Genomic DNA, 16,332 nt, shown 5'->3' on the forward strand with positions numbered 1-16,332 from the left:
GTCTGCTGACTAATGTTAAAGTGTTTAATACACCTCGTGTTTTTGAGTGAAAAACCTTTATATATGCACGGGTATGAGCTTTATTTGCATTTACATAATTGCTAAGCCTGCAATGCATAATAAAGTACTTGGATTTAAACGCCATCAAGGCTTAGAAAAATGTAATAAATTCTTTTGAGAGTTGCATTCAGGTGTGTGTAAAGGTGAGTCAACAGATAAATGGATGTGCAAATAGCTGTAATCCAAGATTATTTTGTTGGCCAAATGGTTTCACACCTGAATTCCTCTGAAATTTAAATATATGATGAGTAGTGAAGACAGCTTATCTCACAACGAGGAGATAAAAGTGACCAAGAGTCAAGAAGCTCTTGAAGTTTTCCTTTCAAAGTCTGAAATCAAGAAATATGTAAAAAATAAAATAAAAATGAGGAAAGACAGCTCACTTGAGAACAAAAATGATAACATTATCTGGAACACTGAAAGTGGACCTCAGTGCATAACTCCAAGGAAAAGGAAACAGAAAAGTCTATAGCTCAGTTTATGTTCATATAGTAGAGGCTTCCAAGTTAATTTAACCAATGAGCACAAAGACGTTAAGTGAAATGCTGCCTGTGTGCAGCTGTTTGGAGACTTAAAAAACAGCCACCCTGTTGAGGGATTTAAAAGTCTCCCTTTATTCCAGAGCAGTGGCAAATGGACATTGTGACAAGAAATTTACTTAGAAATTAAATCTGGCACCATTTAGATTGAGGTATTTCTCTGCTCCTGTTCTTTCTAGCATTATTCTGATGTACACAGTCATCAACTCTCCCTTGTCACCAAATTGTAATAGTAAGCAATGCAGATGTTTTTCAAACTTATATGTATGTCTACAGTCATTTTCTAACATTTTGTTTGTCCATAAACCCCCCTCACGCTAATACTGCTTGTAGTTATTTGAAAGTCAGCCGTCATCTACAGTCGAACATTCACTCCTTAATTTAGCTCAAACGTAAAAAAATAAATCTGCTACAACTATATATCAGTAATTCCTGAGCAAAAGAACCACTCAAAATGAATTTATGTTTCATACTACCATGGTTATAATGTGACTACTAAATATGATGTTACAAGCTATCTAATTACAAGATTCAGAGCTTTTATTCTTTTTAAATACATTCTACAGTAGATACAGTTCAATATTTTAACACATTTAAGCTAAAATAGATTTTAGCACAATGCAACATAATGTTCCAAGTATTAGCATTGAAAACCATGTCAGTTTTAATAGGTGATGCGGTATGTGTGACTCAGCAGCAGAAATGCCTAGAACTTCAGGTCACATGCCGTGCAATAATGTGGTCCCACACTGTGGTCATTGTGGGAAAATGAATATTTTGGCCTTGCACAGAGAAGCTTATTGCAATATTACAGATGAAAACAAGACCCAAGTTGGTGAACAGCCCCATCTCCAAGAAGGCACATAAGCAAATTAAGCGTGACCAAAAGCTTTAATTCGAAAGGCAGAAGGATTAGGCTGTTTGATGAGCAGATTCAAGGGTGCAGGCGAGGGGGAACAAAAAGAAATACTTCTGGCCAGGCGTAATAATCTTTGAAAATGTTCTTTAAACCCATCTCCCTGTGACGTGCATTTTTCCTGCACTTCAACCCAACATCTTCCATCCCCAAGATTAAGGGCTTTTATCATGTATCCTCTCTTTTCTCAGTGATTGCTGCTTGATATTTCTGCTTTTGACGTCCTCCTCCGCATTTGCCTTTCACATTTTTTTCTTCCCCCCTCAAAGTGGACTTCAGTAGGTTTAGGAAATGTTAAATCTAACCACTCTTAGAGGCAAGTGTGTTACCACTCTACTAAAACACTCTCCGCTTAAGCAGAGCTGTTTCATTTAATCCCTAAAGGTGTACTTCCGGCAAATTTGATAAGACCCACCACAGCAAACGCTTCACTGCATTTTACTGTTTTATGATTTTCTCCTGTTTTCTTTTCTTTTGCAGACTTTTCATACGCCCAGCTTGGGGGATGAGGAGTTTGAGATCCCTCCCATCACACCTCCACCTGAGACTGAGTCCAGTCTCGGACCTGAAGTGAACTCGCCCTTTCCAGCGATGCCAGAGCCCCCACCTCAACACAGAGGTCCAATAATTCCTCAGTTTCCCCCACAGAGTCTGGAGCTGCCCTCAATTACCATCTCACGCAACATGATGGACCAAGAAGGGGTGTCTGTCAACAACGGCCAGCATGTGGTGAGCACTGCTATAAATTATGTTAGTTTTTTTTTTTTCAATAATAAAATTAGAAAATTCTAATGTCCCTAAATGAAATCCAGAGATTCTATGTAAATGAATCTCAGTATACAGCTTGTCTATGAAGGCAGGGGTTTGCTAGAGAACATTAGAGATCAAACAACAATATGTAGGAAATGAAGTTGTGGAGAAGTTACAAGCAGACTTGAGTTTTAAAACTACAACCCAAGCCTTGTACATCTAAAGAGATTGATCTGAAAATAGAAAGAACATAGCACATCTGCAGACCTATTAAAACATTGCTGTCAGGTTTGGTGGACATCCATGACCAGGAAATCTCAGCAATAATCCTGAGGCCTATGGTAGCTTTGAATGAGTTTGTGGAACTTTGGAGATCCACAGCTAAGGAGGGAAAATTTGTTGAAAGAACATTATTTGTGCACTTTACAAATACAGCTGTGGTGTCAAGAAGTGTCAAGTAGAAATACATTAAAGATGTTTTGTTGCTCCGTATGATAGGAACAAAATCAAATATTTTAGTATATGCCCAACATGCAATGTTGAAGGAAGAGGGTAATTCGCAAAAAACAAACAACAAAAAACATGAAGGTTGTAAAGGGTTAGTGACTGGTGCAGAGACTGACCTCAAAGCAGGGCAGCAAATCTAAGTGCACAGCAAGAGTGCTATTATGGTTTAGGTAAAGGTGTTTTTGTCAAACTGGTCCAATGAAAGTCCAGACCTACACCCAAAAAATGGCAAAAATTTACAGCAAAGTTGAAAGATGTTCTCCAAAAAAACTTGCAGCCTTAGTTGTAGAGGAATGAGGGCAGTGAAAACATAAGCACAGCACATTTTTCAGACTTTTACTGTCAGAAAATCTTTAAAAGACAATTATCATTTTCCCTCTATTTCACAGTTCTGCTCCGGTTTGTTTGTCGGTCATAAAATCTCAATGAAATATATTTGCTGTTGTAAAGTTGTGATGTGACAAAACACAAAATGTTTAAGAGATGTGTACTGCAAAAACCCAAACTCAGTTTGAAATGTCTGTAGTTTGTCACAGAAGCATCCTGTATTTGCAGCCGCTGCTCCAGATGAGATTTTTGATGAGATATGGAAAATGAAAAATTATGATTTAGATGGGTATAGTTCTGGAAACCACTGTTTTAGGTAATATAATGTCACCTTCACAGCTTTTTGTACACATCTTGTTGTCAGCACATCTGGCACAGCATCTGCCCTTGTTTACAACACAGGATCTATGTAATCACTCTGAGTAAATGTCATGATATTATGTTACTGCGAAGATTCAAAACACAAAACAAAAAACAAGAAAAATTACCATGAGTGTAGATGACCCCTCCCACTGCAGGATGAACAGATGTGAAGAGATCACAGGTGTTGGAGTACAAAACACATTCATCTCTGCTAGGACAGTGAAAATGGCACACAAAACTACCACCGTTTCTCATACTTATTCATGTTTTTTTCAGAAGCTTCTTTTGCCAGAGTGAAAGCTAATACATACTGTTAGTCAAAAATATTTAGTGTTAGTTTTGTTTCTGTAATCTACAGATTTTAACTAATGAACTTACCTGCCGTTTAGCCTAATCCCTTTTTTCGCATTGTATTAAAAGTACAACTTCACTAAATTATGTTAATGTTCATAGACAATCATTATAACTTCCCTATAAATCTAAAGTGAGAACCATTCACACATAAGTTTGATTAGGGTCATATTTAATTAGTAGCATGAATGATCACACTCAATAAAATCAGATTTTAGTAACAACTCAGAGCATCAAGACCTGCAGTGTGAACGTAGCCTAAGAATTAATTGGAGATGTTAGATTTTTGATCAGATGCAGACTTGGAAAAACCCACAAGTAACTATTATGAATGAAGATTAATCCCATCTTTTCATAAAAATGTATTTTGGGGACATCAGGGAGACTCTTGAGCTCCACAAATACACCAACAATAACAGCTTCTTTTTTTTTTTACTTTAGGCATAATGACTGTTTGCAATGTCACACCTAGACTCAATGTGTTGTAGGTGCATGTCTGAAAACCAGTGGAATTTAGTAATTGTTGAGAGACTTTTAACTTCTGTTAGTGATACAAAACTTTAGCAATATGTTCTTCTCCATTTCATGCTTTAAGCACAAATTGAACATTTTTATAAATAGAGATCCTAAAGTGCTCTACAGTATATGTATCACTGGTTTAATGAGAAACAAACCGTCAGAAGTGCTAATGAATTATTTAAACCTCCAGCCTTCATTACATTCTGTATGCATGGAGGTTATATTGCCAACTGAACTCTTGGCTGTTTAAAGAGCTCTGACTGTACCAGTCAGAATTCAGACTTCTATGGGAATTTTTGTATCAACAATCTGGAGCTTGGAAAATTTGATTTCCGAGCACCAAGTGAACACACCACTGTTTATCACTGTCATTTCCACAATCTTCCAAAATTACTAGTAATAATTATTTATTCCAAAGCTTCCTTGATTTCTAAATTCAACAAAATAAGATTATTAATCTCAATGGATGAATGAGGAACCTTCAATGTTCAAGACTCCTCATGGTTTGAAATGCTCTGTAAGATACTGATTGCTTTTGTAAAATCTGTGATCCTATGAGACCAAACTAAGTGACCTGCTAAGACACAATGCTTTAGGTTAAAGCTCACATCCACACTGTCTGCTCTTCATTAGAACATACTGATGATCAAATTTGGAACTACAGATTAAAATAATCTTGTTCTTCATGTAGATATGGTGCTGCATATTGTGAGATTGTCATCTGAGGGTGGAAATGCATTTTCAAATGCCACAATTGTAGAAGCACTGAGGAGGAAAAATGGAAATGTCACTGGCTGACTAGTTGTCTTACAGACCTATTACAGAAATGGAAAATTCATTTAGGAGAGAAGAAATAAAAGAACAAAAGCGTGAATGAGGACACAATGATACCGGTGCCGCATTTACTTTGCGAGCCACAAATCACATTGCATCAAACCAAGCAGTCATTATCATTAGAACTGTATGAATAAGTGAAATGTGTGTTAGAAGAGCTGCTCTCACACTCCCTGCTCTCAGATATTTATTTACATTCCATATGGGAAGAGGCTATAAAATTTTTACCACTCTTTTTCTTGCTTCTATTCATCTGGCATATAAAATAATTGCAGCTTTTAAAATATCTCTGCCGCATATAGTAAGTTAGCCCCAGAAGGGTTTTTGCCTAAGGAATTTTCATTTCATGGTCAGTTAAGCTTTCTGCATCTGGAAGAAACGGAACCTCGACACAATTACATTCCTGACTGTTCTGCCGACTTGCTGGAGGATTAGATTTGATTCTCAAACATTATTCCTCTTTAACACCATTTGCATGGCTCATGTCTCTGATTGTGCAGAGACTCTATTAAAATCTGAGGGGAGAATATGGGTCTGTGCTCCCTGCCTACCGGCATTGTCGCTGGCACACTGCTCACTTGTTATCAGTCATCGCACATTGTAGCCCAGCAAGGCTTGTAGTGGCCCTTCATTTTTCCTGCAAATGGGATTGATCCCCAAAAGTCTTATGATGGTGTCTATAGCAACTCTTTTCATCTTTGGCTTTATCTCTGCTTTTGCTTTGAAAGCAAAGCACAACTCCTAAATGAGATAAGTAACAGCGTCGTTTGTAGGGGCTTCCATATACAGAGACAATGATTTACGCAGGCCCTAGGAGAGGTGTTTTGTCATTTTGTCAGCACACTGATAAAGGAATGACAACCTTATATACATGATTACATTCTGTATTATTTGTTGTGGCTGCAGGGGCAAACAAATAAACTGTGCACTATTGCAATTACATTTTTCATCAAGCCTCCATGCTCATATTTTCCAACACTTATTTTGCTTTCTCTGTGTTGGCTTACTGGTGCTGACTACTTTTGGTGTGAAAGTCTCTTTCTTATCACAACTTAATGAGAAACCCATTCAGTGAATATACCTGGGCTGTTTTCAAAAGCTTCTTCCATGCCAGTGCATTGCCAAGTGTTGTGCTAATTCCTCTCCCCTTAATGTTGAGCGTATGTCTTGTAAATTGGCCACAGATGCTGGGCTCGTACGAAAAAGAAATGCATTTTCTCAGCTGCAGTGTGCCTAGCAAGCCCTGAATCTGAAGTCATTATTTATTTAATCTGCTCTCTTAACAAGCTTCTGACTCTCATTTTTGTCTCGCAGCATGTGTCCCCCTGATTTGTGATTGAGTCTCAATAGTGCCAAATAGTACTGGAGTTAGAGCTGCCAGTATTGCTTTATTCACAATTTCGTCTCGATTTTTTTTCCTCCCTGCTGCACAGCGAGGGTCTGTGGGTTCCATTTCAAAAAACACCTGGTGCCTTCACCACATTTTAGGGTTTTCTTGACACATGTAAGCGTGTTCTGAAATGGGCTGCGTGTCCTCTATGATTGGATCCGAAGCCTACAGTAGTCAACTGGTTGGATTGGATGTTAAAATCAATATTCAGGGGATCCGAGCCCCGCTGTCTCATCACATTTACCACCATGGGGTGACGCATTATGTATTTTTCATTTTATTCATAACTAGCTGTTTCACATGCCATTAGCTTTACAGCCGCAGATACGCTAATATTTAAGAGCAGTGAGTTTTAGTCATGCACGTCATGTAAGAAAACAGAGAAGCTAAAGAGCTACTGAAAAGAGCGCAATTAATGATTTTTTTAGTACAGATTTATCAAAGTATCAGTATCACTTTTGCAGTCAAAAATATGCTTCAAAAATATGGTTAAAAAAGTTAGTTAGCAGAATAAAATATTTTTAGCATAAATTTTATTGTTTTTAGTAGTACAAGTAGTCATAGTAGTGTTACATATGATATTAAATATGTTTTATGCTTTTAATGGAGACCTACTCTTATTTAGTGATGCTGTGCTTCCACACAGATTGTAAGCTATTGTAAAATATGTTTTTTGGTATTCAAAGCAATATTTGCTTTTGGCTCTTATTGTGCCATTTTACTGGAAGTTTTGTTTTTGTTTAAATATCTATAGCTCAGATGTCACATAAAACGAGTTGAATGAATTAACCGAAGTTGGTGGTTTAGCCAGTTTGGGTTTTTACAACCTGAGAGCCCACCCAGAGCCATGCTGCTGATTACATCATGCTTTGGTTATTTTCAGATCTATTAATAACCACATAAATCACCTAATCATCTCATTATCCCAGCAAACAGATGCTCCTATGTCTCTATCTTAATTTATTAATGCCATTTTAAACAACAAGGGATGTTTGAGAAAATTTCACAATCCTCAGTAAAACTGAAGCTAACCCTGCTTAGGGAAAGATTTATCAACACCATCTGGCAATATTAAAATAGCCACAGTTTTTAATAAGTGAGTCATAAACAGTGTTATACATTTAGAGGGGAAAAACATCAACTTTACCTGGAACTTTAGCCACTGACCTTTCCTCTAAGACAGGTCCTATCAAAATAAATAGTGGGAACACAAGAGATGTTAATCCAGTGTTAAGTTGATGTTAAAAAACTTTCATTCAATGCAAACTTAACAGCTTTTTCATAATAATTAGGCAGATCCAAAACAACGGCAGTGGAACGAGAAGGAACTGGTTCTAAACAAACACTGGAACCAGTTTAGCACTAGAACCAATTAGTTGGTAAAACAACTGAAAACAAAACATTTTAAATAGATGAACAAAAAAAATGCAGTTATTGTGTATGGTTTTAATAGTAATTTCTTTTTTTTTTTTTAAAAAGCAACATTAAGTGTGGAAAATTTGATTGCGTTTATTAATTCAACTGTATCATCTCAAGTTTGTTGTTTAGATATCCTTGGCAGATTTCCAGTGAGTACAATACCTTCACTACTGTCTGGTCAAAGCCCACTATATCCTGAATGAAATGGAAAATGTGAGCACTGTTGCAGAAAGCCTGTTTTTCTACACATCCCTCTTATCTCCCTTTCAAGCCACGAAGCACTGACATGAGTTGTACATCAATTTAAGAGAGTGGATTTTTTTTCTTCTTTTTTTTCACCCCCTTCTCTTTCTTGACAGCAATTGTGACATATTGGGTCAGTCAGAAATGAAAAATATTCATGCAGGCATGCAATACTTGTAATGAAGTCTCAGCTTGACCTTCTGCATGATTGATTTTGTAATTTACTTTTTTGTAAGGTTCTCAAACAGAAATGATGTCATGTTGAACAAGTTTTAAATACACATAATCTATAAAAGAGAAATGGTAGAGAGGGGTATGGGTCAGTGGCTGTAGCAGACCGTGGGGAGGAGAGGGAGCCTATCGGCCTGCGAGTCCGAGAGCAGAGGCGAGCAGAATGAGGGAGATATGTTTTTAAGTGCGGGTTAGGGGTGTACGAGACATATAGACTGATTTTTTTTAAGACAGTGAAGTGTGTTTGACTGAGATGGCACAGAGGGAGGGGGGGAATCATCTTCTGCTGTTCTAGCCTTTACCGGCATTCAAAATTCCATTTTTCTCATTTGGCTTAAGCACAGGCTTCAGCAGGTTGCAGAAAATGGAGGGGAAAAAACCCCCGATGTACCCGTTTAGAAGCAGCGTAAAGGAATATGTGCAGAGCGCTGATAAACTATCTTTAATAGGACTGACCTTTCATGCTGGCGAAAGTTACTGGGGGATTCATCCTTATAATTACCATATAGATGATTTTACCCCTCTCCTGCCATGGAACATTTCCAAGAGCTCTGGCATTGATTGAATGGAAATTGAACTTGTTAACATTCTTTTCAGCCTGTTACAGCTTGGCACTACTGTTCATAAATTCCACCCAAATTCAGATTTCCAGTATCTTAAAAAAGACTCGAGGCTGTTTTCATGGGCATCAGTGTTGAGATTTTTATCACCCACTGAATGCAAAACGTTGCATTCAGTCCCGCTGCAGTGTTTACTGTGGAAAAGGTTTAGCACATTGTCAATACTTTGTGATTTTATTTATTTTGTCCTTGCTTCCTTTTTTGGAGTTTAAGTGGCTCCAGCAAACAGGATTGGAAACATTGTTTGCTTTATATGAAGCATATGACTGGCAGCATTGTGTTGTTATTGTTTGCCGTTTCATCTTTGACTTAGAAAACAACACAGTAGGGAATATTACAAATGGCATTTACATTCAGAAACCCTTTAATGATTAGACAGAACATTTCAGCTTCATAGCAACACACACAAAGATGGAAACACACCGACACAAACATGTAATTCTAAATAAGGGGGGCACATCTGGCCGCTGTGTTCTCAAGATAAAGACTTATTTGCAGTTAAATGATCATTATCAAAATATCTCACTGCTCTGACTGCTGGTGATACTGCAATCAAAATGCAAATGAGCAAGCTCAGGGACAGAAGTAAACATGAATTTGTCACATTTATATTCACAATCAAGACATCTGTTACTTAATATATCTAATTTGTCAAGCTTTCCTTTAAATCAGGAATTCTAATCCTGGAATTTCTTCAAGATGCACTGATTAGGATTTTTTTCTGCGATTTTCTTTTAATTTATGACTTAAAGCATGTGTTCCGAATCAGACCCACACAAAATTTGGAAATAAATATATTGCTATGTTATTAATAGTCTATATATTTTTTTGTCCCTAAAACTCTGAAGGTCCCTTCAATTGGTCAAATACTTTATTTGCAAGGAACGGTCCCTAAATATACCATTCAAGCAGTTCTATGCCATTGCAGTATTGAGTGCTTTGATGCAATATCCAGTGCAACTCTGTACCCAAATTTTATCTGATTTTTACTCAACCAAAACAAACCATATGATCTATATTGTTAAACTGTGGACAGCGGTGTTTGTTTTGCTGAATGTGCAGCATCTATCTGGAAGCCAATTGGGAAAAATTCACCAAATTACTAATCAGAATTGTCAACATCTTAAAGTCAAAACTGGTCCTTAAGAATTGTCCAAAAATGTTATTACTGTATACAGATGACCACAACTAATGGTGTGTGCCTTTGATGATTGCAGATGGTACAGAACAAATTGTAAACCATTTACTGCTCAGTAATGACAATGGCCCTTGCTGAAATGTAAATCATAGTTGTTTGGTTGCAGGTCTGTTTACAGCAACATTTATTTGCAAGATTTCCAAATGGGCAGTATCACAACCTTATTGCTTTGATTTATTTCCCCAGCTTTGCCCCACCTTTTGTAGAAACCTGCTCGCACTTGTAAATATAAATCTGTTCTCACTTGGCATATTGTATTTATGATAAGCAGGAGACGCAGCATATGAGAAAGAAATGGATTGTAGATCCAATATGTGCTGTCTGCAATAGTGTTACAATATTGTTTTTGAAGACGGGCATTCATAAGGTTCTTTCAATAAAGCCAGGTGCATGGGTTTATGATGTGTTGATGTTGGGAGAGATTGAGTTTGCACTGCTGAATACCAGATGGATGAACGCAGGGAGAACAAATCACCTTTTCTGTTCAAGTCTCCTTCTCTGTTTCATGTCAGCTCTGCTGGCTCCCTGATCAGTCTTCTCTCTGGAGAGCTAGCAGAACTTGTAATTTCATTCTTGTCACAATCAGTGTAAACATGTTGTTTGTAACATTAAGAGACTTTGAAGAACTCAATGTTTTAGTTTGACCTGTAGAAAGTCTTTGGCTTGATACCTTCAGATTATGATTCTTTCCAGTAAAACATGTGGCATGAAAGGTACACTTCTGCAGCGTTGCAACCTAAAATAAGGCACATATGTGTTACTAGACTAACTTTGTGGTATGTACAAAGACTGTTCAATGTGCCTTTTAAAACTGCAGACAACAGTTCCTTTGTGGCGTTAAAGACTGGTAAATCTAAGCTCTGAGCTATGATTTAACCGAGAACTGAGCTGGGTGGCCATCCAATACTTATTTGTCAGGATAATTTATCATTTCTTGTAAGAGACATTTAAGAGTCAGGACATCTTGACATGAGATCTTCCACATAGCAATCCACCGAATCGAATGACCCATTTTCAGGTCTGGAAAAGGGAAACAGGTTGATGAGTTTGTGCAGGAGGGTGTTACACCGAGTACAGCTTGAGCTCAGAGATGAGTCTTGTACAGACAGATCAAGGCGCATGAGGAACATTAGTAATAACTGCAATGACACAAAATGCATTACTATCTGCAGAATCTGTATCAGGTTCCTCTTTATGCAGATCATTTACTTTACTTAAAATCAATTTTGTCACTCTTGTAGGTTATAAAAATAAATGTGCTCAAAAGTTCTCTTTTGTCTTATAAATCAAGACATATTTAGACAAAAAAATTTCTTATTTATAATAACCTCAACAAGCCTTCCTGAAAAAACAAATGCAGTGGAGAAAGACTTGCATCTTCTTTTATCAAGTTAAAATTGGTGCTAATTCTCACGTTTTGTAAATTCAACATTATTCAGTCCTCCCCAATATTTATTACAATTGAAGTTGGTTCATAGAGACCACCTGTCCAAGTTCAACTGAGTAAGGGTCTACTTGATCTACATGACTTGATAATCCCTATGCAATTTTTGGAGCTAGGTTTTCCATACCTTGACTAAGGTCACTGACTTAAAACAGACCATCAAACCTTTACTTGGAGTCTTTAATCCAGTGGGTTAGCAAGATAAACATATTACCTACGCAGAATATTGGGTTAGGTTCTTGCGGGTCTCTTTTGGCAAGCTTTGCTATATTAATGAGATAGAAAACCACTACCTCCCTCATCCCTATTAATCTGTCTTTCAGACATCATATCTTTTCTAAGTCTTAAAAAGATTCACTGTTCTGCTCCAAGTCATTATGTTAAATTTGATTGAATCTGTGGTGCTTTCCTTACATGTTATTCATAACTTAGGAATGCTTTCATTGCATTAAAGCAGATTGATTTCATATTGATTTGGTTATCAGCTGTTTGTTTTTTATTTTTTTGTCTTTATAAAAATGTTTCAACTTTAAAGGCAGTATTATCGTCTCATCTTACCCTGTCTTTATTTTTCCTCTAGAATATTGGGCCCGGTCATCTGCGTCAGTATCCATCTAACCCGTCCATGGTCATGAAGTCCATCATTAGCATGAACAGTCCTAATGGCATGATGTCACGGAATCAGCTGTCCACCATCAACCAATCGCAGCTCAACGGACAGCTGAGTTTGAACATGGCTGGACCCAACATCAACCACACATCGCCATCGCCCCCTGCCAGCAAGTCAGCCACGCCGTCTCCATCCAGTTCCATCAACGAAGATGACCAGGAGGACAGCAACAGGGTGAGTATCTTCCCATGTTCAGTGCCTTCTTGAAAAACAAGTGTAACTTGACATAAGTGTAAGGCAACGAATGCACAGTGGCCTGGCAACCTATTTTACCAACTTTAACTGGGTTTTATTTTTAAACTTTTCTTTCGTTTAAGGTTATTGGGGAGAAGCGGCCAGCCCCAATCGATCCCACAAAGAAGCCCAAGACTCCTAAAAAGAAAAAGAAGAAGGATCCCAATGAGCCCCAAAAGCCGGTTTCTGCCTATGCCCTGTTCTTCAGAGACACCCAGGCTGCAATCAAAGGTCAGAACCCCAACGCTACCTTCGGCGAAGTGTCCAAGATTGTGGCCTCCATGTGGGACGGCCTTGGAGAGGAACAGAAGCAGGTATTGTAAAATTTTGATTTCGTCATCTGAACGTATCTGCAATTTTTACTCATTTAGATCTGCTTCTGTCTCTTTAAAGGTTTATAAAAGTAAAACAGAAGCTGCCAAGAAGGAATACTTAAAGGCCCTCGCTGCTTACCGTGCCAGCTTGGTCTCCAAGGTGAGAACCCTTTGTTTGTTTACCTCAGAAATGTATTTAACAAAGAAATATTTTACTTGTGGGTAGAGTACCCAAAATTGTATTCAAGTAAGAATGGCACTACTTCAAATTATTTTTACACAAGTAAAAGTAAAAAAGACTTATGAAACTAATAAAAACTGCTGGTGTCCACCGAGTTTGTTCATTCAGGGAAGTTACTCATAGTGAGTGGAGTGTACATCATAATAAAGTTCCTCAAGTAAAAGTAAAAAGTACAGCATAGTAAAAAATATTCCTAAAAGTAATTGTTTTTTCAGAAAAGTTACTCAAATAAATGTAACTAGTTACTACCCTTCATGTTTCTTCACTTTTTCCAGGCTGCAGCAGAATCAGCTGAAGCTCAAACCATCCGAACCGTTCAGCAGACCCTGGCCTCCACCAGTCTGTCCCCCGGCCTGGTGCTGCCCACGCCCCACAACCAACACCCTGCCATGCCGTCGGCTTCCCAGGCCCTGCAGCAAGCACTGCCACGGGCCATCGCCCCAAAGCCTCTGCAGATGAGACTAGGGGGCAGCCATGTCGTGACTTCAGTCACAGTTTCCCACCAGAACATGTCCTCCGGGATGCCTCAGCAGCTGCTGGGCCAGATGGGTGCCGGTGGGCCCATGGCGGCAGGCGCACAGTCCACAGCCGTGTCTCAGATGAGCCCACCCATGCAATCAGTGCAGCAGCACACCATGCAGCAGCTCCAGCAGCAGCAGCAGCAGCAACAGATGCAACAGCACCTCCAGCACCATCAAATGCAGCAGCAGCAGATGCACCACCAACAGATCCAGCAGCAGATGCAGCATCAGCATTTCCAGCACCACCTCCAGCAACAGCTGCAGCAGCACCACATGCAACAGCAGCAGCAGCAACAACAGCAACAGCAGCAGCAGCACATGCAAATGCAGCACATGCAAATGCAGCATCAACTGCATCAGCAGCAGATTCAACATCTCCAGCAGCAGCAGCAGCAGCACCAGTCGCAGTGTTCTCCACCGCAGCACTCTCCTGGTACGCCACATTCAGTGGGAGGCTCCGCGTCTCTTGGTAGTCCGCAGCCAGCTCCTCAGCAACATCCCCACCCCTCCCAAATCCAGGCCCACGCACAGGTCCTCTCCCAGGTCAGCATCTACTGAGCCAAATGGAAATCCTAGGAATAGAATAAAAGCATCACTCCATGTTGCTTTTCTAAGTTGCACTTAAGAAGTGTGTAAAATTTAGAATGTTATGTAAAGAACCTGTTTATTGTTGTAGACAGATATGCACATACATGTACAGGGGGGTCACCATGTTAGCTGGGGGTTTTGTCTATGAAATAGGCTGAGAACTGACAGCAGCCTGTCAGGCTGAGCGCCCAGTGGTTGTTTGTGACGTCTTTCAGTTGTTCGTTTGAACCGACCGGCTTCACAAAATACTGAAAGACGTTTATCTCCCACTATTTTATTTAACAATAAAGCTTTATTTATGAGGCCAGAGATGTGAGATCAGTACAGCGCGGGGATATTTGGAAAACATTTTTATCACTCCTTGCTTGGACTGAGTGACTCACTAGATCTTCGCTGGAAACCAGGAACCCACACACCAAGTCTTTGTTCCCACACTGGCCAGTATGTACAAGACTTTCTTTCCTCCATCTTTCTTGCAGATCTAACTGTTCAAGTCATCACACGGGAGGTGGCTCGGTGATATTTAAAGACACTTTCAAGCTATGTCACAAAAGCAGACAATGTCTTTGAAGAATGAAGAGAACTGGAAATAAAAGGTCTTTGGAAGCAGTTATCTGGATGAATGACTGAACTGACAGAGACAGAAACTGCCATAAATCATTTATGTCATCACACCATCAAACTGTAGCTGTAATCTGCTGTACATGTTTTGTAGAGAGGGGAGAGACGAGATCTCCTGTTTGCAGCAATTCACCCTCCAGACGATTTGCCCAAAAGTGTGTAACTGGCTTTTCCCACCCTTTCCCCATCCAAAAAAATAACTTCTTTAATTAATCTTATTGTTTTTATGTCAAATGTATAACAGTTAAATTATGTTTTTTTTATTATGCGTAAGAAAGGGGATATTTTATGGTAAACACAGATTTCTGGATCAAGGTAGATGATTTAAGGATCCTTGTATTTTTACTCTGCTTACCAACACTGACATTGATGGAAAAATACTGCAGAGCCAGTTTGTTGCACTGCCAAAGCCAACTCAAAAGATATTGGAGTTTGTTTTTGTGGGATTTCTTTTTGTTTGCCAGTTGTACAAAAGTTCACGAGGGAAAAAAAGAAAATGTAAATTTTTTCATATCACCTGTTGTAAAGTTTTAATATGTGAGGCTTTAATTAAAACATTGTTTTAATGACCTGTGGATTGCTGTATCACATAGCGCATTTCTGCTCTTTTATACTTTTTTATGAGTTCCAATAGCAATTAATTTTCTTTGTATTTTGCTTACAAACCAAGTACAGTTGAAAACTGTCCCTAGGATAAATGCATATTGGTATGGAGTTCTTGGAAAAAAAAAAAAAAGATGTTTGCAGCTTAAAGTAGGAAACGTAATTTAATGTTGGAGTTTTTTGCGCAGCCATGAAGACAATTCCAGAGACATTCCATCACTAATATGATCGTAGCCATAATTTTGTATGAAGTATTATATATTTCTTTGTGTCTCTGTTTAAAATTAAACTATCAATCAAATATTTATTCGGAGGAATCAGTTTTTTTAGGCCTTCATTTCTATAAAATGCTTTTACATCCCCTTGTTAGCTACTAAATGCAAACATATTACAATACCTGGCAAATGCTTTTTAAAAAAATAATAATTAAACTTTTTTCACGTTTTGTTATATTGTAATCCAGGCAGACAGGTTAGGTTATAAAACAATATCCCAAGCTTTATAACATTCAAAAGAGTTATATACAATACATCTTTCAGCAACAGAGAAAGTATCACACCACTACAAACCTATGGCCATATAGAATAGAATAGAATACAATAAGATAATTCTTTATTTACTGATCCAGCGCTGCACACAAAAATCTGTTGACAACTATTAGTAGTACAACTTTACAAATCATATCTTTATGGCACAGTGTAAAGAAGGAAGTCATTAGAAATCTCATTTGCAGTTAGCTGCATGCTATGTTGCAGGAAACAACAAACATGCGACTGAAGATGATTGGATAAACCCAAATCTTCTGGTCTACATTTAAAAAACATCATGT

General features: G+C 38.3%; 1 protein-coding gene across 1 annotated transcript in view; it reads left to right on the forward strand.

Annotated features, from left to right (window-relative positions):
* tox3 (TOX high mobility group box family member 3) overlaps positions 1–15,810 on the forward strand; it is a 54,363-nt gene extending 38,553 nt beyond the window's left edge. Inside the window, exons 3-7 of the mRNA XM_032561280.1 lie at positions 1,996–2,244; positions 12,292–12,555; positions 12,699–12,929; positions 13,009–13,089; positions 13,446–15,810. Coding sequence (XP_032417171.1) covers positions 1,996–2,244; positions 12,292–12,555; positions 12,699–12,929; positions 13,009–13,089; positions 13,446–14,249 — 1,629 coding nt within the window. The 3' untranslated portion in view covers positions 14,250–15,810. The remainder of the gene's footprint in view (positions 1–1,995; positions 2,245–12,291; positions 12,556–12,698; positions 12,930–13,008; positions 13,090–13,445) is intronic.
* Positions 15,811–16,332: the final 522 nt, after the last annotated feature.

Source organism: Xiphophorus hellerii, chromosome 4 (genome assembly GCF_003331165.1).
Source record: "Xiphophorus hellerii strain 12219 chromosome 4, Xiphophorus_hellerii-4.1, whole genome shotgun sequence".
NCBI classification, from domain to species: domain Eukaryota; kingdom Metazoa; phylum Chordata; class Actinopteri; order Cyprinodontiformes; family Poeciliidae; genus Xiphophorus; species Xiphophorus hellerii.